This window comes from Saimiri boliviensis, chromosome 16, assembly GCF_048565385.1.
Source record: "Saimiri boliviensis isolate mSaiBol1 chromosome 16, mSaiBol1.pri, whole genome shotgun sequence".
Lineage (NCBI taxonomy): Eukaryota > Metazoa > Chordata > Mammalia > Primates > Cebidae > Saimiri > Saimiri boliviensis.
In genome coordinates, this window is record NC_133464.1 from 18406247 (window position 1) to 18430509 (window position 24263).

Here is a 24263-nt window from a genome sequence, read left to right on the forward strand (position 1 = left end):
AAAAAGGTCTTCGTGGCAGTGGATGCCTCCTCTTCCTTGCTGTTCTCACCAGCATCTGCATGTGCATCCTGGGGTTGGACAGCAGATCACCCCGTTCCATGCTATGCTGTTGGGAGGCTTCCCTTGGCTTTTGGACTCTTCACTGACCCCATTGCACTTCCGTGCCCAGCAGTGCCGGGGCCCCAAGGCTCAGTCACCGTACACCTGCCTGGTAGAAACCTGATGATGTTTCAGGTTTGGCTTTGTTGTATGAGGCTTTCCGTTTTCAGGAGAATTGTGGATGGAGTTAGTAAAACGAACAGCAGCACAAATAGAGCTTTATGCGCATTTGAGTGAAACTGAAAGGTGAGATACTAACTTCTAACTTGTCCTTGAACCTCCAGTGCCTAATGTTAAACTTATTTTTAATTTTCTTGTTAATAAGCGTTCTAGGGAGCATGAAGAAGTGAACAACTGCTCTTGTTATGTAATCCAGGGTCCCCGACCCCTGGGCCACAGACCAGTGCTAGCCCATGTGGCCTGTTAGGGCAGTAAACAAGCAAACAAAGCTCGCTCCTCATCACTCGAATGACCGCCTGACCTCTGCCTCCTGTCAGATCAGAAGCAGCATTAGATTCTCATAGGAACACGAACCCTGTGAACATTGTGAACTGTGCGTGTTAGGGATCTAGGCTGCACGTCCCTTATGAGAATCTAAGGCCTGAATTTCGGTTATTGTCTCTCGTCACCCCCAGATACAAATGCCTAGTTACAGGAAAACAAGCTCAGGGCTCCCATTGATTCCACATTATGGTGAGTTGTATAATTATTTCATCACATATTGTCATGTAATAATAGAAATAAAGTACCCAATAGGCCAGGTGTGGTGGTTCACACCTGTAATCCCAGAACTTTGGGAGGCTGAGGTAGGCAGAACACCTGAGGTGGGGAGTTCAAGATCCGCCTGATCAACATGGAGAAACCCCATCTCTACTAAAAATACACATTAGTCAGTCGTGGTGGCACATATCTGTAATCCCAGCTAACTTGGGAAGCTGAAACAGGAGAATCGCTTATACCTGGAAGGCAGAGGTTGCAGTGAGCTAAGATCACGCTATTGCACTCTAGCCTGGGCAACAAGAGCAAAAAAAAAAAAAATGGTGTACAATAAATGTAATGGACTTGAATCATCCTGAAACCACGTCCATGCCCATCCATGGAAAAATTGTCTTCAATGAAACCAGTCTCTGATGCCAAAAAGGTTGGGGACTGTGTTCTAATCCACTCATTTGTTTTCACCACCTCCTGGATTCACAGCACCCTCCACTCTGCCTGTACCATGTGCCTACCACAGGGCTGGCTCTGGCGGACCTTGCTCTCTGCTCCAGTCCTTGGCCTCATTATGCTTCATCAGTTGTGATTCTTCCTCAAGGTATTCATGCTACTTATCCTTGTTACTGTGATTTTGTAAAGACGATACTTAGATAAACTGATGAAACAGGAGTGCCACAAGAAAGATTTATTTGACATTGAAGCCTTGGGAAAGAATTAAGGCTTCACTTAAAAAAATGGTTAACAAATTATGTGTGGATGAAAATAGTAAATGGGGTGGAGATGAGAATGGGAGGAAAATAGGATTCTGTGCTCATGGTTTCACACGTCTTGAAATTCGTAAATGATGCATTATGTGTGTGATATATATAAGAAAGACCATGAAAATATCCAACCTCAGACCTGGACATGTTTTTTCATGCCTGTAATCTCAGCACTTTGGGAGCCTGAGGAGGGCAGATCACTTGAGGTCAAGAGTTCAAGACTAGCCTGGCCAACATGGCCAAACCCTGTCTCTACTAAAAATACAAAAATTAGCTGGGCGTGGTGGTGCACATCTGTAATCCCGGTTACTTGGGAGGCTGAGGTAGCAGAATTGCTTGAATATGGGAGGTGGAGGTGGCAGTGAGCCAAGATCATACCGCTGCACTCCAGCCTGGGCAACAGAGAGAGACTCCATCTCAAGAAAAAAAAACACAACTCAAAACCAACTTTAAGGTTTTGTGTTGTGTATCCCTTATTTCCACGCTGGCCAAATACAAGTTCAGATCACAGCAGCAAAGGGCTTCCCCTGTTGCCCTGCTTGGGGAAGCTGGTAAGGCTTTCTGGTTATTCCTGAGCCATATGTAGGGGAGGAGGAGGTACATATGGCAGGAAGTGCAGAAGCTTAGGATATTTGCAGGGACACTGCAGTTTAGAATAGCTGCATCTGGAAATTGGAGGCAAGGCATTAGAGGAAATAAGATGGAGAGATGCAGAGGGCCAGATCACAGGAAGACTTGTTTCCTTTTGTTTTTTGAGACTGAGTTTCACTCTTGTTGCCCAGGCTGGAGTGCAATGGCACAATCTCGGGTCACTGCAACATCTGCCTCCAGGTTAAAGCGATTCTTCTGCCTCAGCCTGCCGAGTAGCTGGGACTACAGGCATGTACCACCACACCTGGCTAATTTTGTATTTTCAGTAAAGACAGGGTTTCTCCATGTTGGTCAGGCTGGTCTCGAACTAACCTCAGGTGATCCGCCCACCTCTACCTTCCAAAGTGCTGGGATTACAGGCGTGAGCCACCACGCCCAGCCAGACTTATTTCTTAAGCACAAGAATTTAGTTTGCGGCCAGGTGCGGTGGCTCATGCCTGTAATCCCAGCACTTTGGGAGGCCGAGCCAGGCAGATCACGAGGTCAAGAGATCAAGACCATAGTGGCCAATGTGATGAAACCCCGCCTCTACTAAAAAATACAAAAATTAGCCAGGCGTGATGGTGCACGTCTGTAGTCCCAGCTACCTGGGAGGCTGAGGCAGGAGAATTGCTTGAACCCAGGAGGCGGAGATTGCAGTGAGCTGAGATTGCGCCACTGCACTCCAGCCTGGCACCTGGCAACAGAGCGAGACTCTGTCTCAAAAAAAAAAAAAAAGAATTTATAGAGTTTGGGGTAGAAGGATACAGAGAGGAATGGGAGACTGTCAGAAAGATAGGGTTGTAGGGGCATCAGGAAAACAAGAAGGGTTACTGGTTTGGGTAAGTTTCTGTTTAGGACATCCAGGTAGGAATGCATTGTGTGGCTAATGAAAGCCCTTGCTTCTGAATAGGGGACCCACCCTGCAGGATAGTCGATCCCCTCAGGCATATGTTATTCACAAGGCCATGTCCCAGTAGAGGGCCAGTTAGGTTTCACACCGCCATGGATGCTTTACAAGATCAACTGTTAAAGCTGCCAGATATGTTGCCAGTCCTGTCAAATTATCGTTGCTTGCAAAATTGGAGCTGTTCTCAGTTCCAAAATTAAAAGGAAGCCAGCATTATTTACCCGGTCTGTTTAGGGTGATTCTACCTGAGAATATCAGAGCCGTGAAAATTTCTTTTGGCAGTGCTCTTGGTTCGCTAGGAAAAGCTTCATGTTTCAAAGGTGTGAATGTTGAGTGTGCTACTGTGAATAAGATTAGATGTGACTGGGTCGGGTGTGGTGGCTCACGCCTGTAATCCCAGCACATTGGGAGGCCAAGGTGGGCAAATCACTTGAGTTCAGGAGTTTGAGAACAGCCTGGGCAACATGGTGAAATCCCGTCTCTACTAAATATATAAAAATTAGCCTGGCATGGTGGCGGGCCCCTGTAATCCCAGCTATTTGGGAAGCTGAAGCAGGGAGAATTGCTTGAACCCGGGAGGCAGAGGTTGCAGTGAGCTGAGATCGTGCCATTGCACTCCAGTCTGGGTGACAGAGCAAGACTCCATCTCAAGAAAAAAAAAATTAAAATTAAAAAATAAAAAAGGTGTGACTGGGTATCACTTATAAGTAAATAACTTCAAAGTATAATGTAGGGGCCAGGTGTGGTGACCCATGCCTGTAATCCCAGCACTTTGGGAGGCCTAAGTGAGAGGACTGCTCGAGGTCAGGAGTCCAAGACCAGCCTTGGCAACATAATGAGACCCTTTCTCTATAAAAATAACAAAAGACTTGGCTAGGCATGGTGGCTCACGCCTGTAGCCCTAGCAATTTGGGAGGCCGAGATGCAAAGAACTGTTGAACCCAGGAGTTTGAGACCAGCCTGGGCATTATGGTGAGACCCTGTCTCTACAAAAAAATAAAACAATTAGCTAGGTGTAGTGGTGTGTGCCTGTAGTCCCAGCTACTCTAGAGACTGAGTTAGGAAGATCGCTTGAGCCCAGAAGTTTGAGATTGCAGTGAGCCATAGTTGCACCACTGCACTCCAGCCTGAGCAACAGAGCAAGATCCAGACTCAAAAAAAAAACCCAGAAAATAATTAATAATGCTCATCACTGGTCATTAGAGAAATGCAAATCAAAACCACATTGAGATACCATCTCATGCCATTTAGAATGGCACTCATTAAAAATCTGGAGACAACAGATGCTGGAGAGTATATGGAGAAATAGGAACACTATTACACTGCTGGTGGGAGTGTAAATTAGTTCAACCATTGTGGAAGACAGTGTGGCGATTCCTCAAGGACCTAGAAATAGAAATTCCGTTTGACCCAGCAATCCCATTACTGGCTGTATATCCAAAGGATTATAAATCATTCTACTATAAGGACACATGCACACGAATGTTCATTGCAGCACTGTTTACAATAGCAAAGACCTGGAACCAACCCAAATGCCCATCAATGATAGACTGGTCAAGGAAAGCGTGGCACGTGTACACCATGGAATACTATGAAGCCATGTCCTTTGTAGGTTCATGGATGAACCTGGAAACCATCATTCTCAGCAAACTGACACAAGAACAGAAAATCAAACACCGCATGTTCTCACTCATAGGCGAGTGTTGAACAATGAGAATACATGGACACAGGGAGGGAGCATCACACACTGGGATCTATTGGGGGTAGCATTGGGGAGGGACAGCAGAGGGTAGGGAGGCTGGGGAGGGATAACATGGGGAGAAATGACAGATACAGGTGACGGGGAATGAAGGCAGCAAACCACATTGCCATATGTGTACCTATGCAACAATCCTGCATGATCTGCACATGTACCCCAGAACCTAAAGTACAATTTTAAAAAAAAGAAAATAATCATATAATAAAAAATGTTATAGTGTAGAATGGAATCGGAGAGCCTTGGAATCATCATTCTTAAGTTTGACTCCTAGCTCCACCACTTACTTTCTCTTTCCTCACAAAGCCACGCTTGACGTATCTGTAAAATGGAGAAAATTATACCTGTTTCATGAGGGTTATTGTAAGGATAAAATGAAGTCATTTCAATAAAATTCTTAGCATAACATCTAAGCACACGAAATGAAAAGTAGTTATTTTTTAAAATACTACATATATTTTTAAGTAGGAGAAATAGTCTGACAATGACATTATGCTGCATTAAGGTAGTTGTCAGACAGTTACCAGACCCGTAAGTATCAGGTCATGAGTTTGTATTCCAAATATTAGGTTTATTATCCCTGAAGGTTTTAATGTTTGTTTTCTCTTTTGGAATCACAGCATCAAAATCAGTTGTTTTCAGAATAAACTTGTGAGCACTAAATGTCATAATAATGTAATTTTCATGATATTGCTAAAACTTCCTTGGTCTTTGATAACAATGAGTATGGAGTCTTAAGTTGTCTAGAATTCTGCTAGTTAAAATCTTTGCCTCTAAGAAGTCTTCCTACTATCAAAACAAATGAAAAATGAAAGTAAGATGCCGAGGTTGGATTTAGGCATTTTAATTTTTACTGTTTAAATGTGGGAGTGCTCTGAGTATGCAAAGTTGCACACACAGCTGCCCTCAGCAAAATACTGTAATTTATTGAGGCACACTGAATTGCAAAACCTTTCTTCCCTACATGCCCCTCATCTAAAAAAAAAAAAAAGAAAAAAAAATCAGCAGCTTGACTGAGCTTAAATAACTGACTTTTCATTATCCTTTCACGGAACACAAAGGATTAATCCTGGGGCTACTTGAGCCACCAATGCAGGCAGCAGTGGAGACCACCACTGAATGTGCCAGTCCTCCTCCCACAAACAAAACACATTGACTGCAGCTTTATGAAGTGAAATGACCAAGAAAAAGAAAATGTGAAGGAGGTGTCCTCAGTCATTTCTTCCCTGGGGGTGGTGGGAGGGCAGGATGAGGGAAGGGAGAAAAAGCTGCTGCATCTGGATGTTGAGAACAAAGCCATCCTAAGTCTTGAGTATAATAGGTTGGGTCACTCGCTTTTATGGAAGCAAAAGAGTGGAACTGCCTTGACTTGTCTCAGTACCACTGACCCTTGCATTGCATTGTGTAGAGATGTCAGGGAAAGTGTGTAGAAAGCACACTGAACAATGAGTTTGTCATTTTGAGATTTCTGAGGTTTGCTCACCCCTTACCCCCACTCCTATCCTCAAATCCCCATTGGACAAAAGAGATCGTTCGTTAGGTCGCCTTGCCCTCATTTGAAAGATCTCTGTTTTACTGACTCTTTTAAAAGTAAACTCATCCATTTTAACTGAATCACAGCGTTTTCATGCTTTCAAAGTCAACAAAAGAGTTTTAGTCAGTGCATTTACAAGGATGGACTAGTCTGTGAAAATGCCAGCCCTGGAGATAATGATTCATGCCAACTGCCACATTAAAGTGGATTTCCTTGTTAATAGACAGGGGAGTTGATGACATGAGTTACTGGAACTATTTGCCAACTCTTGACCCCTGGATTTCTGAGATCAGGATGATAGGATCCACACAGGCCCACTCTGACAATTCCTTTACCTTTTCTTTTTAAATGAAAGATGTGATAGTTGGGCATTTTTTTCCAGTGTAATAGCACATGTAGAAAGCAGAACTGTCACCATCAGTGTGGTGACAGTTAATCTCCAGGGACCCTCCCAGGCTTCCCAGGCTGGCAACCAGTGTTCCAATTTTTCCCAACATGTGTGCTCCAATGATAATGTTTGTAGTTTAACAAGAAGCTAATTAAGACCCAAAGAAAAAAATTAAGAATCTAATTTTTATCAAGTCTAGTGGTATTCAACAGAGCACAGGACTTTCCATTCTGGCATATTGGATGATGTTCATTGCAAAACAATAGTGGCCATTCATGGTGCTTTCTCTTTTTGTCATCTTGCATCCTTAGTAATAAAATGGACAATTATAACCTGGGAGAGGAAACTGGCAAAATGTTTACTTAACTGAGGACCTTTAAATTCTCTCTATGCTGTTCTTGATTGATTACATTCATTTTTGTCTATAATACCTACTGAGTTTTCTTGATAAGATGAACGAACAAAGGTTTGGGCTGGAGAACTTGCCTCAGTTTTATTAAAATCTTGCACTCACTGTTTTATATATAAATATACACTTCATCCGATATGGGGCATGGGTAAGTGTAATCTCTCCTACTTGTGAGTTTCATGACTCACTTGTTTCTTTCAGCCCTTTCCCTGGGCTCATTGACTTACTGTTCTCTGTCATTTGCATTGAGTCATGAAGCCAGTAGTGCTGCTTGATTATCTCAGCAAAGGGCCAGCCTTCTATGAGACACATATCAAACATGGATCAGGAGCCGTTTTTGTTCTAGGGCACACAGGCTGGGTACCATTAGTTCTCAACTGTGCCCTCTTCCCCACCATCAAGGCGCCTGAGGAAATAATCTTTTAGCGTTATGGTTGTGTATTGACGTACTGCCCAACATCTGCCTGAATGTGGCCAAAGGAATGGAAATGGAATTCTAATGTCACATATTTTTTTTTTTTAACCCTATCAGTATTTTTATTGAGGTATGGTTTATATACAATAAAATCAACATATTTTAGGTTAGATTTTAGTAATTGTGTACATTCTGACATCCACCCCCTAAAACAAGATGCAGAGCATTTCTGTCTTCTCAGGAAGTCTCCTTTGCCCCTCTGTAGACAGTTTTTACGCTCCATACCTCTTCCAGATTTCTGTCAACATCAATTAGTTTTCCTCTTCCTGAACTGCATATAAATGGAACCAGCAATTTTTCTGTGGCTGGATTCTTTTGTTCCCAAGTTTTTGAGTTCTATGCATGTTTTCGTGGTTCATTTCTTTGTTTTCTTCTTTTTCTGAGTGCCATTTCATTGTATGATGACATCAACATTTATCTATCTACTCTCTGATTGATGGATATTTGAGTTGTTGCCAGTTTTTAGCAATGAATGTTCTTATAGAAGTGTTTATGGGTATACTATGTATGTTTTCATTCATTTTGGATAAAATTCATAGGAGTGGAACTGCTGGGTTTACAAAGTTTACTTTAAAAACCAAAAATCAGACTATGACAAGGTTTTTATAATGGTTTTACTATTTTACATACCCAGCAGCAGTATATGAGCGTTCTAGGTGCTCCACATTTAGTGGTGCTTGCCAGCATTTAGTATTATCATTCTTTTTGTTTTTATTCTTTTGTGGGGTATAGACAATCCATTTGCATTGCCTTGATAATTAATATTAAGTGATTTTCACACAGGCTAATTGGCCGTTCATGCATCTTCCTTTCAGAAATATTGGTTCAGATCTCCTGCCAACTTCTTAAAACATATTTTTTTAAAATCTTGTTGGTTTTTTAGGAGTTTTTAATATATGTAATGTATTTATACATGTTTAATAATAGGCTTTTATCAATATTTCCTGTTTTGTAAATTGTGGTTTTTCAATAAATTTGCTTATTTTGTCTTTATTGGAGAACTTTCTGCATGAAACTGTTCATACTTTTGCATTTGTCCATTTAATGTCTTTATAATCTGTAGTGAAATTTCTTCTTTTATTCCTGATGTTGATAATTTATTTCTATCAATCAGTTTATCTTGGAGTTTATCAATTTTGATGTGTTTTTCAGTGAATTTATGTTTGATTTTTCAATTTTCTCTTTAGTTGGTGGATTTTCTATTTCATTAATTTCTTGGTTTTTTTTTTTGTTTTTTTTTTGGTTACATTGATTTAATTCATCTTTTTCTCTAGCTTTTTAAGATTGAACATTAATCTGTTGGTTTTCATTTGTTTCATAATATACACATTTAACATTATACCTTCTCTTTAAGTATTTATTGCTTAGCTACATCTATTGATTTTCATATGTTGTATTTTCATTATCTTTAGTTCAGAGTATTTATGAGTTGGCTTTTTTTTTTTTAAAGACAGAATCTCACTCTGGTGCCCAGGCTGGAGTGCAGTGGTATAATCTCAGCTCACTGCAACCTCCAGCTCCTCAGCAATTCCCATACTTCACTCCCCCAAGTAGCTGGGATTACAAGCACATGTCACTACCCATGGCTAATTTTTATATTTTTAGTAGAGACAGGGTTTCACCTTGTTGCTCAGACTGCTGTCTTGAACTCCTGGCCTCAAGTGAGCCTCCCGCCTCAGCATCTAAAAGTGCTGGGATTACAGGCATGAGCCACTGTACCTGGCTCATGAGTTGACTTTCTGATTTAATATTTTGGTAATGAGTTATTAAGGAGTATATAACTTCATTTCTAAAGATTTAGGGATTAAAAAAAAAACTTGCTGATTTCTAATTAACCTGGTTGTAATTCAATAACATATTCTGTAATATTTCTATCCTTTAAAATGTATTGAGACTTCTTTTATGACCTAGCATTTTGTTTACTTTAGTAAAGGTCCCCTGTGCACTTAAAAAAAAAGAATGTATATTCTGTAGCTGTCAAGTATAGAGTTCTGAAATGTCAGGTCAAGTTGGCTTATAATATCCAGATCTTCAGTGTCTTTACTGAATTTTTGTTCATTGGTTCTATCATTTTCTAAGAGAGGTTGTTTTTGCATGATATCTCTCTCTATATATTTACAGTCTTTATTGTAAGCAGCATCTAATTGGGTCTGGCTTTTTAAATGCTCACCTGACATTCTCTGTCATTTTCTGTGAAGTTTTATCCATGTACATTTAATGTAATATAGATATGGCTGGTTTTAAATCTATCATCTTGGTAGTTGTCTTCTATTAGTCTCATATGTTCTTTTCCAGCTTTTGAGTGAATAGAATATATTCTTATTTTATCTTTTCTATCACATTTTTAGCTATACTTCTTTATGTTAATGGTTGCTCTAGAGCAGGAGTCCCCAAACTTTTTACACAGGGGGCCAGTTCACTGTCCCTCAGACCGTTGGAGGGCCGCCACATACTGTGCTCCTCTCACTGACCACCTTCCTGAAGTGCGGTGGGGGCGGGGGGCGGATAAATGGCCTCAGGGGACCACATGCGGCCCGTGGGTCATAGTTTGGGGACGCCTCCTCTAGAGTTTACATATGCGTTTAAGTTTATTACAGTCTATTTTCAAACAATTTTCTACCAAATTTGTGAACAATAATCTTACTCTTATGTAATTTATTTCTCTTATTCTTTGGGTTGATGTTGTCATATTGTTTACTTCTACATATGCTATAAACTACATGATATATTGTGTCCATTTTGCTTTAAATAACCAACGATCTTTTAAAGAAATGTATACATATGTGTGCATTTATGTGCATACATATTATAGAAAATTGTGTTTTATATTTATCCACATATTTGTCCTTTCCAGTGCTCTTTATTTCTCTCTGAAGTCTGGGCTTCCATCTGGCATCATTTTCCTTCAGCCTGAAGGACTTCTTTTCAGGCTGGTCTGCTGGAAACCTTCTCCTGGCTTTTGCCCATCTGAATGTGTCTTTATTTCACCTTCACTTTTAATGATCTTTTCAACAGATAGAAGATTCTAAGTTGATAGTTTTCTTTTTTTTCTTTTTCTTCTTTTGGCACTGTGTTTATATCATATCATTATCTTCTCTCTTCATTGTTTGTGATGAGAAACCAGGCATCATTATTATGCTTGTTGCACTGTATATTATGTCTCTTTTCATGGCTACTTTTTAGGACAATTTCCTCTTTGTCTTTGAATTTTTGCTGTTTGACTACATGTGTTAGTATCCTTCTTGGGGTTAATAAGCTTTTTCAATATATGGTTTGATATTTTTATTTAATTTTGGAAAATTATGAGCCTCTATCTTTTGATACATTTCTCTTTTCTTCCTCTTTTCTTTACTTAACTTCTGGGATTGAAAATTATACTATGTTAGACTGTTTGTTGTAGCTCCACAGATCTAGGGTGTTGCATTCCAGTCTTTCAGTCTTATTATTTTTGTCTTTCATTTGGATAATTTGTATTGATCTGTCTTTAGGGTCATTGATTCTTTCTCTTCTCCCAGTCTGCTGCCAGCCCATTGAATGAGTTAATTTTTTTTTCTTTAAAGAGATGGGATCTCACTATGTTGTCCAGGCTGGTCTCAAACCCCTAGGCTCAAGCAATCCTCTTCTCTCCTTAAGCAAAACTCCGTGCTGGGATTACAGGTGTGAGCCACTGTGCCTCACCAAATGTGTGGGTTTTTTGTTTATTGTTGGTTTTTTTTACATATATATCCAATTTTTTTGTTTATAGAATTTTCATTTGGTTTGTTCTTACAGTTTTCATCTTTGTTATGTTTATTGACCAATTGAATATCATTTGGGTAAGCACCTATTTAAATGTCTTAACAGTTTTTCTATTGAGTACTCTGGGTTTTTGTTTGTTTTTGTTACTTACTGATTTGTAGAATCCTTCATATATTCTTTTTTTTTTTTTTTTTTTTGAGACGGAGTTTCGCTCTTGTTACCCAGGCTGGAGTGCAATGGCGCGATCTCGGCTCACCGCAACCTCCGCCTCCTGGGTTCAGGCAATTCTCCTGCCTCAGCCTCCTGAGTAGCTGAGATTACAGGCACAAGCCACCATGCCCAGCTAATTTTTTGTATTTTTAGTAGAGACGGGGTTTCACCATATTGACCAGGATGGTCTCGATCTCTTGACCTCATGATCCACCCGCCTCGGCCTCCCAAAGTGCTGGGATTACAGGCTTGAGCCACCGTGCCCGGCCGTCTTCATATATTCTGAATTACAGGTTACTTATTCTGTACTAATGCTTATCTTTTCAATCCCATCATACTTTGTTTTCATAAACACACATCAATCTTTTCCTTTATGATTAGTGATTTTTGTGTTCTGTTTAAAAAATTTGTATCTATTCCAGTGTCTTATTTATTATTTTTCTATAAGGTGTTCAGGTACAGGTGGTAGGTATTTGGTTAAATGACTAAGTTCCTTAGTGGTGATTTGTGAGATTTTGATGTGTCCATCACCCAAGCAGTATACATTGCACCATATTTGTAGTATTTTATCCCTTACCCTCCTCCCACTCTTCCCACTAAGTCCGCAAAGTCCATTGTATCATTCTTATGCCTCTGCGTCTTCACAGCTCCCACATATCAGTAAGAACATATGATGTTTGTTTTTCCATTCCTGAGTTACTTCACTTAAAATAATAGTCTCCAGTGTCATCCAGGTCGCTGCGATTGCTGTTAATTCATTTCTTCTTATGGCTGAGTAGTATTCCATCACACACACACACACACACACACACACACCCCACAGTTTCTTTATCCACTCATAGATGGGCATTTGAGTTAGTTCCATGATTTTGCACTTGTGAATTGTGCTGCTATAAACATGTGTGTGCAAGTATCTTTTTCAAATAATGACTGCTTTTCCTCTGGGTAGATACCCAGTAGTGGGATTGCTGAATCAAATGGTAGTTCTACTTTTAGTTCTTTAAGGAATCTCCACAGTGTTTTCCATAGCAGCTGTACTAGTTTACATTCCCACCAGCAGTGTGGAAGTGTTCCCTGATGAATGCATTCACGCCAGCATCTACTGTTTTTTGATTTTTTGATTATGGCCATTCTTACAGGAGTGAGATGATATCGCATTGTGGTTTTGATTTGCATTGCCCTGATCATTAGTGATGTTGAGCATTTTTTCATATGTTTGTTGGCCATTTGTATATCTTTTTTTGAGAAGTTTCTATTCATGTCCTTAGCCCCCTTTTTGATGGGATTATTTGTTTGTTTCTGATTTGTTGAAGTTCGTTGTAGATTCTGGATATTACTCCTTTGTCAAATGTATATAGATTGTGAAGATTTTCTTTCACTCTGTATGTTGTCTCTTTACTCTGTGGAATGTTCCTTTTGTGGTGCAAAAGCTCTTTAGTTTAATTAAGTCAGAACTATTTATCTTTGTTTTTATTACATTTGCTTTTGGGTTCTTAGTCATGAAATCATTGCCTAAGCCAATGTCTAGAAGAGTTTTTCCTATGTTATCTTGTAGAATTTTTATAGTGTCCAGGTCTTAGATTTAAGTTCCTGCTCCATCTCGAGTTGATTTTTGTGTAAGGTGAGAGCTGCAGATTCAGTTTCATTCTCCTACATGTGGCTCATCAGTTATCCCAGCACCATTTGTTGAAAAGGGTGTCCTTTCCCCACTTTATGATTTTGTTTGCTTTGTCGAAGAATCAGTTGATTCTAAGCATTTGGGTTTATTTCTGGGTATTCTATTCCGTTCCATTGGCCTAAAATTAAAAACAAAAATCACATGATTATCTCAATAGATGCAGAAAAAGCATTTGACAAAATTCAGCATCACTTTATTATTAAAACTTTCAGCAAAATCAGCATACAAGGGACAGATCTTTAACGTTCTTTTCTGGTTATGGCCTTTCCTCATTTTGGTATTATGGCGATGCTTGCTTCATAGAATGAATTAAGGAGTGTTCTTTCTTTCTCTGCCTTGTGGAATAGTGTCGAAAGGATTGGTACCAACTCTTCTTTGAATGTCTGGTAGAATTCTGCTGTGAATACATCTGGTCCCGAACATTATTTTGTTGGTAATTTTAAAATTATTGTTTCAGTCTCACTGCTTTTTATTGGTCTTTTCAGGGTATCTAATTCTTCCTGACCTAAGCTAGGAGGGTTGCATTTTTCTGGGAATTTATCCATCTCTTCTAGGTTTTCTAGTTTATGTGCATAAAGATGTTCATAGATCTTTTATATTTCAGTGTTGTCAGTTGTAATATCTCCTGTTGCATTTCTTAGTGAATTTTCTCTCTTCTTCTCTTGGTTAATCTTACTAATAGTCTATCAATTTTGTTTACCTTTTCAAAAAGTCAGATTTTTGTTTTATTTATCTTGTGTTTTTTGTTTTTGTTGGTTCATTTCATTTAGTTCGGCTCAGATCTTGGTTATGTCCTTTCTTCTGCTGGGTTTGGGTTTGGTTTGTCCTTATTTCTCTAGTTCCTCTAGGTGTGACCTCAGAGTGGCAGTTTGTGCTCTTTCAGACTTTTTGATGTAGGTGTTTAGGGCTATGAACTTTCCTCTTATCACTGCCTTTGCTGTATTCCAGAGATTTTGATAGGTTGTACCATTATTGTCATTGAGTTCAAAGACTTTTTAAATTTCCATCTTGATTTCATTTTTGGCCCAATTGTCATTCAGGAGGTTATTTAAGTTTTGTGTATTTGCATGGTTTTAAAGATTCCTTTTAGAGTTAAATCATTTGGTCTATCCTGGAGAGAGTTCCATGTGCTGTCAAATAGAATGTGTATTCTGCAGTTGTTGGATGAAATGTTCTGTTTATGTCTGTTAAGTCCCTTTGTTCGAAGCTGTAGTTTAAATCCATTGTTTCTTTGTTGACTTTCTGTCCTGATGATCTGTCTAGTGCTGTCAGTGAGCCATTGACATCCCCCACTATTATTTGTTGCTGTCTATCTCATTTCTTAATTCTATTAGTAATTGTTTTCTAAATTTGAGAGCTCTAGTGTCAGGTGCATATATGTTTAGGATTGTGATATTTTCTTTTTGGACAAGGCCTTTTACCATTACATAGTGTACAAAGGAATCCGTTGATCAATGAAATATGCTGACAACAAAGGAAGGAAGAGGTGCACCACATTGCTCTAATGCCTTACACCGTTCACTCTTCATTGGAGTTAGCTGTGACTCAGGATTAAGTACTAACCAAAGTCTGACATAGTTACCAGCACTGGATGTGAAAAGATCAGATCAGCCATATGAGGGATGAAAGGAGTGATTAGTGTATCCCAAGGGAAGGACAAGTTTAGAAAAGCTTAGAGAATGTTTGTTTAGATCTTGTCATACACAGAAGACATACCAACACTCTATAAAGTTTTGATTTAAAGGCATTCACTGGATTAGATGAGGTCAAAAGAAACAGGTGATAAAGTAGAGATCTCCCAAGGTGAGACGTGGGAACCAGAGTTGACCTCTGAACTCCCTGAGGCAGGCAAGGTACCACAGCAGCACATGATTTACATCTGCTGACTTAGTGCTGATGCTGTCAGTATTTGGGCTTAGGAGCTTACATTTAAGTGTCTTTCATATTGTCCCTTTTGCTTCTATTCATCCTGTAATTGAAGATAATGATAATGATTTGACAGAATTGCATTTTAATTTCTTTATATTCTTGTAGGTTTGATACCCTGTTTGTAATTTTAGTGGCTCCACAAGAAATCCTATGTTAGCCAGGAGCATAACCTGTTAGGTTAGTCATTTCATTGAGCAGTTCCCAAAATAAAATAAGTAGAAGAATTTCTTCCACCACCATGTCAGTAAACATCTTACTGATTAAAAACTAGCTGGCATTTTTTTTTTCTCTCTAAATCAGAAGAAAACCTTGCCATACTTTCTCACCAAGAAGTGAACCCTGCTTTGTTAATTGCACCTAAGTTTTGTCTTCTGCAAAGTCAGCAATCGTTTACAGCAATCTGGACAATTTGTACTTATCACAACTTGGAACACAATTCTTAAGTGACTAACAGCAGAATTAAAAGCCTTCCTGTTTCTATAAGGTGTTGGCAATCTTAGTGATCCTGACTTTATGTTTTGATACCATAAACAAATCATGAAAGTACCGTCTACTGATTAAGTGGCCTCATGATTGAATCCGTATTTCATCTTGTACCTAATAGAAGGATGAGAGAGGGAGCGTTCAAATAAGGAATAGAATGAGCCAGAAGGATGGATGGCATATTTATTAGCATAAAGTAGGAATACATTTTTACTGCTGTTTATAGAAAACATGTTCGTTGGCACAAGCTTCACAAAGACTAGCAGGAACTGAATCCCACAGAATGAAGTTTAAAGTAAATAGTGGATAGATACCTAAAAATTTCTCTAGGACTCAAAGCAGTTTGTGGTTAAATGCCAAACAGGCATTGTAGTTCAAATTATGCTTGTTAAAAGAATATGTTCCATTCTGTAATATTCGGATATAAATTAATTCTAGAAGAGTCTGCCTGGGGAAATTTTGTGTTTTTCACTACCACTCAAATATAGATACTGAATATGAAATGTATTCAACACTCATTTTGTGTCCTGAGGTTTTATATATTTATCAAAATGTGGTTCTTTTTTTCTTAAGTCATTTTGTTTTCTAGGTCTAGAATTCATCTTTTTATGAGACTTTTAAATGTAAACAGTAATTCTTAACATCAATATGTGTTGTCATGTTGTATTAGCAAGTATTTGAAGACCTTTTAAAGATCAGCTTTTCTTTGTGAGCTGAGAAGTCTATTATTTCCTAATTAGCTGGGAGCCTGGAATTGGTTACCTCATTGAGAGACCAGATACAACCACACACAAAAAAAAAACCTATACAACTAGAAAATATAGAAAACAAAAATATAAAAAATATAGGTATATTTAGCTATTACATTTTTAAAAACATATGAATCATATATGTAGGATATGGTGTCATGCAGTGATTAAGAGAACAGGCATGAGGTCAGTTTGACTGAATTTTCTGACCTTGAGGAAGTTACTGAATCTCTCTGAGACTCAGTTTCCTCCTGTATAAATGGAGACGATAATCTCTCCTATTTAGATTCGATGTGAGAGTGAAGTTAAGTAACGGATGTGAAATACCTAAGTATAGAAATGTGGATATAAGGAAGCCTTGTGAAATGTTGCCTCTTGTTGGTTTTGGGGAGGCAGGGCAATTGTACCTTGTTTTGGTTGTCAGCTTGATACAGAAATTTGTGAGTGGCCTAGTGAGCCAGATGGTGGGCTGGCAGGTCGAGATGCACGTGGTGGTGCTGAGAAGACACACACAGAACCGCCTGTGTTCCCGCAGCAATTAAACGGTGATTGCGACCTGCAGGTGACTATTCATGCTGTACTTTCTGGTTGTCTGTTAAACACGCCTGTGAAAATCAGTCGTAAATCTTAAAAATCTCTACAAAGTATACATGCATTCCTCCTTATATTTCTTTCTTTCTTTCTATCTTTTTTGTTTGTTTGTTTGTTTGAGACAGAGTCTCACTCTCTTGCCCAGGCTGGAGTGCAGTGGCACCATCTTAGCTCACTGCAGCCTCCAACTCCCAGGTTCAAGCAGTTCTCCTGTCTCAGCCTCCCACATAGCTGGGATTACAAGTGTGCACCACCACAACCAGCTAATTTTTTTTCTATGTTTTCAGTAGAGATGGGGTTTCACCATGTTGACCAGGCTGGTCTCAAACTCCTGACCTCAGGTGATCCATCTGGCTCGGCCTCCCAGAGTGCTGAGATTGTAGGCTTGAGCCACTGCACCTGGTCCCTCCTTATGTTTCTATAGCACTCTGTACTTTCTGCTGAAGTCATGTACTTTTATGTAAGACTATGAACTTTGGAGGCCTCAGACCATGTGTAGTGTGAATCTGCACACCCCCACTGTTCTATCGTTCCCAAGAAGCAGGCATTGTGCTTTCAGAGTAGGTAGGCACTCACTTGACTTGTACTCATATTTCCTGAAGCCACAGACCATGATATTACCCATTTCCTAATAAAGATGAATACTTAAATGAGCATCATCCAATGCCTTGGGTTTCTATGCTTCTTGCTTTCCTTTTTGTTTTTTACCTTTTAGACCAAGGTAATTTCCAAAGATAAAGTCACCTTGCTGGGTAAAGTGATGAGTAAGTGAACATTCACAGATCCATTAGCACAGAACCTTGCATCCAGAAACAGCTCATAAATGTCATTTGCTGTTGTTATCATGTGCCTCTGAAATAGACATTTGAAGTATTTCTCCTAATGGTGGAAAATGTAAAGTACATCCAAGTATTAAAGCTAAAAAACACACAAAACCCTGTTAGACATTGTAAGTTGTTTTCTTGTTAGCAAAACTCTTCCTCAATGCTACTAAACATAAGAGAAATAGAAGCCAAACGTTTCTGACAATAAAAAATTCCATATATTGTAATAAGAAAGAAATCTCAGGTTTCTTAAAACATGTAAAAATTGTGTTACATTTCTTTTATCTGTTCTTTACTGGGCATGTTAATGAACTCTAATTTCTTACGTAAGTATGTTTAGAGGAAAAATTAAAGACAAATTTAAGTATTTTGTCCTGACCAATAAAACAGTGACCATTTGCTGGGGACAAGCTTAAATGTAGGGGCTGACGATGCATGTTCCCTGGCTCTGTGACTGGTGCTGCGTGTTCTTGATCAAGCTTGTTTCTCCCTGTGCCTTAGTGTCTCCATCTGTAAAATGGTGCGGTAATACTACCTTATAGATATATTGTAAGATTTAAGTGAGTTGATACATGTGTATTTACTCTACGGTCAGATACACAAAGGCTAGATACCCAGAGAGATGACTTTCCACTTCTAAAGGTGAAGATTTAAATTATTTCCTTTTTTTCTAAGCACTGAACTTGCAGTTATTAGTCACTTCCTTAACCCATGCATAGCTGAGGCTTCTGGGTTCCTTGTCTGTGATGTCTTCTTGCTCATTGCCCTGATAACATCAACGGACTCATGGTAGTTTGGGATTCAAGTCCTACTCTGAATCTCAGTTTTCTCATCCATTAAATAGGGAAAGTAATAATGCCTGATTCATGGGGCTGCTGAGTATATCAAAAGAACTAATGGGGGCCTGGTGTGGTGGCTCACACCTGTATTCCCAGGGTGGGCAGATCACTTGAGATCAGGAGTTTGAGACCAGCCTGGCCAATATGGTGAAACTCCATCTCTACTAAAAATAGAAAAAGTTAGTCGGGCATGGTGGCACGCACCAGTCATCCTGGCTCCTCAGGAAACTGAGGTAGGAGAATCACTTGAACACAGGAGCAGTAGGCTGCAGTGAGAGGAGATGGCACCACTACACTCCAGCCCGGGCAACAGAGCAAGACTCTGTCTCAAAAAAAAAAAAAAAAAAAAAAAAGGAAAGGAAAAAAGGAACTAATGGGCAAGTACATATCATAGTGTTTGGCCCATGGCAGGCACGTAATAGATAACATCAGGACCACCTATACTTTTGCTATTCCTTTGGATGGAAAAGAAGTCCCTGGTACTGCAAAAGTCTTTCGAGGAAAGGAGTGTAATCCTAACAATAACTCATGAAAGTATTTTTGAAAAGAATACTTGATAAGGAAAACCTGCATCTACTTCTGCTGTTTCAGACATTGCTACAAGTGGTTGGTGTGGTCTCTGTGGCTGTGGCAGTGATTCCTTGGATCGCGATACCCTTGGTTCCCCTTGGAATCATTTTCATTTTTCTTCGGCGATATTTTTTGGAAACGTCAAGAGACGTGAAGCGCCTGGAATCTACAAGTGAGTGTGGAAACTCGGGTTGGTATAGACAAGCTAGCTAGCTTCTATTTATGCTATGATTATGGAGACCCCCTGAAATTCAGCAGACTCTGTCTTCCAGAATTTCTGTAACATTACGTAACGAATGTATTGGCCATCATGAATCATTGTGTCCCTTAGAGCTTGTGGAACTGATAGCATGCAACATGCAACTTCGCAATCTGGAACAAGGAAGGAGTGAAGGACGTATCGGGAATAATATTCTACAGGAATGTCAGCACCATGAAGGCAGGGACTATTTGTTCTTGTTTATGAGATACTTCCTTACACAAAGCCAACACTTAATTAAACATTTTTCTTAGAAATAAAAATTTGATCATGGTGGAACTAATATAGAAGGAAAATAATTAGGGTATTTTTCTTTCCCTGAAGATGCTAAAAATGACAAGGAAATGAGAAGTTTGGAGAATGGAAAAGAGGTGTCAGAAGCAATATATTTGGGAAATTTATACTTTTGCAAACTCACAAAATGGCTAGTAAGTTGCAGATGTAATCGTTTTGAAAAGATAAGCATTGTTATTTTCAATTTTCCCTTTGTTACCAGCAGTACTCAAACTAATGTCACAGTGTTCAGACTGTTCCCCACCCCGCCAGGCTGTTCATATATATATATGGACACTGAAAATAATCCCCTTAGATCACAAGAGGTATCAGTTTAGAAAACATATAGTCTGTTGCTCTATTCAATTTCCTACTTTTGGAATCATGGGCAAGACATTTTATGATTAATCACTCTATTCCTCAAGTAATCGCAGAGATGAAATTCATCTCATTATGCATGCACAAATTAACATATTTCATCATTGTTAAAACAAAAACTCATAAGGAGAGTAGAATTGCTCTACTTTTTAATAAAAGGTATAAGGATGATAGCCAAAAAGTAAAAAAGGAAGATATTTGTATCAAAAAATATCTGTGGATATTAACTGCAAATAAATGCCAACTCCACTCTCTGGAAGCCACACCTAGAAGAGAAACATTGAGTCCCACCATTTCAGTATCTACTGAGTGGGAAATAGAAGTTTATCAGGACAAAGCAGTTTTTTGTTGTGACATATATATGTTTCTCTTTTAACTCTTGCATTTTTTGTTTTTTTTTGAAATGGAGTCTCACTGTCACCCAGGCTGGAGGTTCAAGCGATTCTCATGCCTCAGCCTCCTAAGCGGCTGAGATTACAGATAACACCACCGTACCCAGCTATTTTTGTATTATTAGTAGAGACGGGGTTTCACCATGTTGGCCAGGCTGGTCTTGAACTGACCTCAACTGACCCACCCGCCTCAGCCTCCCAAGGTGCTAGAATTACAGGCATGTGCCACTGCACCTGACTTAACAGTGAATTCTTAAGAGGCGTTTATCCTAAGTGTCTGCATAAAGTAGAGTGGGTGACAGTCCATAAAAGTTGTAGAAAAGCTTTTCAGTCATCAAGAAAACCAGCTAAACTACCATGAGATCTCATCTTATGAGGTGTTCAGTGGGGTGGGCTGAGCAGTGGAGTCCACATGTGAGTAACACTTGGCCCATAGGACTTGCTAGGGAAGGCAGAGTATAAATGCTAGTGTTGCTGGGAGACCTTCCTTGTGAAGATCACTGGCCCTAGCTAGTGTTACGTGTGGACAGCAAGGCTGTGCAGACATTTTATGGTTTGAGCCTGCTCATGAAATGAAGTTATATGACAGTCTTATCTTCAGGGAGTCTGTGGGATGTTGAAGGAAGCATCTGTTCCGGAAGGAACATCTTGACATAGATGTCTGTCTGTGTCAAGGGCCGCATCCGATCCACGTGGGTGTGGAGAAAACAGGACTTAGGAAGGCTTTTTTGGAAGCAGTGTAGGATTTTCTCTCTTGAATTTCAGCACGTACACTAAAGCTTGAAAACATTTTCATGGGCAAATTCAGACAACTTCATCATGGCCCCTGAGGCATATATTGGTGTCCCTGCACCCCAGTTGGCTGTGACAAGTGAGTTAAATATGCATGTTCCTTTCTCCATGCCCTCAGATCACCAACTATGGTGACCAGTTGGTTGGAACTGTTTATTGTTATCCATCTGGGGTGGTGGGTCTCTGCCATAAATCACAATTCCACTGTTTCTTCTAAGCAGCAGTAGATCGTGTTTTTTGAGACCACTGCTGGAGTCACTGGCTAAAAGCAGGATGACTGATTGCCATGGCAGGGAGGCATAACCCAGCTTCATCCTTGTGCCCTCAAGGATTTCCAGAGCCTGACTTGGACTGCCTCACCACCTCTGGAACCATAGTTGGCATTTAAGGAATCTTAATAACAAATCTGCAGTTGATCATCATGATTTTTTTATTTTTGCAAAAGTGACCATAGCAAGTCAGTCATAGAGAAGTGCATAAAAACCAGGATGGCATTTGGTTGCCTTTCTCTAGCCACCTCCACTCATTTGGCAATGCCAGGAATGTGAAGCCATATCCAATTTCTGTCTGTAAAGATACTGTGATCCACTAGCAATGTCTGCCATGAATGTGAACCCAGGTGCTCCATGATTTTAGATCGTAAGATCCTTGAGATTGCTCACCCTAGATTCCCAGGGGCTTTGTTCAATGCAAGGTGATTAATAAGAGCCACAGGAATAGGAAAGGCTATTTGGGGATTTTTCAATTGTGGGCTACAAAGTCTGAAGAAAAATGCCTTCAGGATGCATGAAAATGTTTAACTCTGATTATTCTTTGAGACCTGTGCCTCCTATTAAAAGCACAGCCTTGGAAATAAAACAGATATGAGTCCGATGCCCAAGTCTACCATTTGCATGCTTACATGGCTTAGTTTACTTAGTCTTGGGCAGTGTTTTTGTTTGTTTGTTTGTTTGTTTGTTTGTTTGTTTTTTGAGGCGGAGTCTCACTCTGTCAACTAGGCTGGAGTGCAGTGGCATGATCTTGGCTCACTGCAATCTCAGCCTCCTGGGTTCAACCAATTCTCTTGTCTCAGTCTCTTGAGTAGCTGGAACTATAGGCACATGCCACTATACCTGGCAAATTTTTGTATTTTTAGCAGAGACAACGTTTCACCATATTGGTCAGGCTGGTCTCGAACTCCTGACCTCAGATGATCCGCCTGCCTTGGCCTCCCAAAGTGCTGGGATTACAGGTGTGAGCCACCACACCCAACCTTGGGCAGTGTTCTTAATGCATCAATTTTGTTTTTCCCTCTATCAAGGATATAATACTTTCCCTGTTGGGTTCTTATGAGACTTGCTTGAGACTGCTTGGAAGGGACACTGGAACCTTGAACATACAGGGACTACCAACGGCACTAGAGCCTTGATAATTAAAAACATAACCTTCAGAAGGTCCCACACAGCATCAGTACCCTGCAGCAAGAAATCCTATCTCAAAAGAAACCAAAAAGACAGTTGCAGTGGCTCACACCTGTAATCCTAGCACTTTGGGAGGCTGAGGCGGGCAGATCAACTGAGGTCAGGAGTTCAAGACCAGCCTGACCAAGATGGTGAAACCCCATCTCTACTAAAAATACCAAAATCATCCAAGCATGGTGGTGGGTTCCTATAATCCTAGCTACGCGGGAGACTGAGGCAGGAGAATTGTTTGAACCCAGGGTTGGGGGAGGAGATTGCAGTGAGCTGAGATCGTACCACTTTACTCCAGCCTGGGCCAAAGAGCCAAACTTTGTGTTTGAAAAACAAAGCAAAACAAAACAAAACCAACACCACCACACAAAAACACAGTGGCCCGAGGAGGAGTGCTGATCAGTGACCCTCATGGGATATCTAGTTCCCAAAGAAAAAAGAAGTCACACAAAAGAGTATTCACCTCTTAAAATTTTGTAGAGATGATGAACCCACTGAGACCACAGCAGATTCTGAAAAGGGCAATGGCACATACCATAGAGACCTCCAGAGATCAGGATGAGTTTTCAACGGGGCAGTCATAGAAACATCCATCAGCTTCCTGGAGCCAGTGTTAAGACCATTCAGAGACATCTTGGCTGGGCAGGTTCCTTGGGCATGGCACAAGGGCACTGAAGCCCCCAGTTCGTGGAGATCATAAAGGACTCTTCTAGCATGAGTGGGCACAGAAGATTCCCCAGGATGCAGGGAAGTGACAGTCTCTTCAACTTACTTCTTGAGTACCTCTCCTGTGCCAGATACCGTCCAGTTACCAGGATGCAATGGCTATTGCCGGCCCTTGAGAAATTAACAATTTAAGGTGGGAACAGATGCACAGATGACTAATTGTAATTCAGTGTGGTGAGATCTCTCAACAGAATTGTTTTTAAAAATGCTACTGGCTCAAAAATCAGAGAAATATAATTTCTGCCCAAAGAGATGTCAGGGAAGAAGATGGAGAGGAGGAGGACCTGGAAGGCTGAATTAGGCAGGAAAGAACTGTAACTAGATTTGAATGTGGTCAAAGATAGGACCCTCATTTCCAGGCCCCTTTTGCGAGGTGTGGTTTGAGCAGGAGGTTGAGATTGCAGTGACAGGGTCCCCTCATGCTGTTGGGAGCATTTATTTCTCCTTGAATCACGAAGCCTCCTAGGAAGCCCGCATGTGCTGTTGGGTGAATGCGTGATGATGCAGCTTGGGAGGCCGCTGGTTTCCCTGCATCCAGCCTCACTGAGTGTTTTCGCTGTCTCTGTTTCCCCAGCTCGGAGTCCGGTGTTTTCCCACTTATCATCTTCTCTCCAGGGACTCTGGACCATTCGGGCATACAAAGCAGAAGAAAGGTGTCAGGAACTGTTTGATGCACACCAGGATTTACATTCAGGTCTGTCCATT

The 24263-nt window shown here is 40.2% G+C and overlaps 1 protein-coding gene across 3 annotated transcripts in view; it reads left to right on the forward strand.

Annotated features, from left to right (window-relative positions):
• The window catches only part of ABCC4 (ATP binding cassette subfamily C member 4 (PEL blood group)), a 283152-nt gene that overhangs the window by 195749 nt on the left and 63140 nt on the right, over positions 1 to 24263 (forward strand). For all 3 annotated transcript variants that reach the window (XM_074387539.1, XM_003928200.3, XM_074387538.1), the window contains 2 exons: positions 19309 to 19459; positions 24133 to 24252. In XM_074387539.1, the coding sequence (XP_074243640.1) occupies positions 19309 to 19459; positions 24133 to 24252 (271 nt within the window). The remainder of the gene's footprint in view (positions 1 to 19308; positions 19460 to 24132; positions 24253 to 24263) is intronic.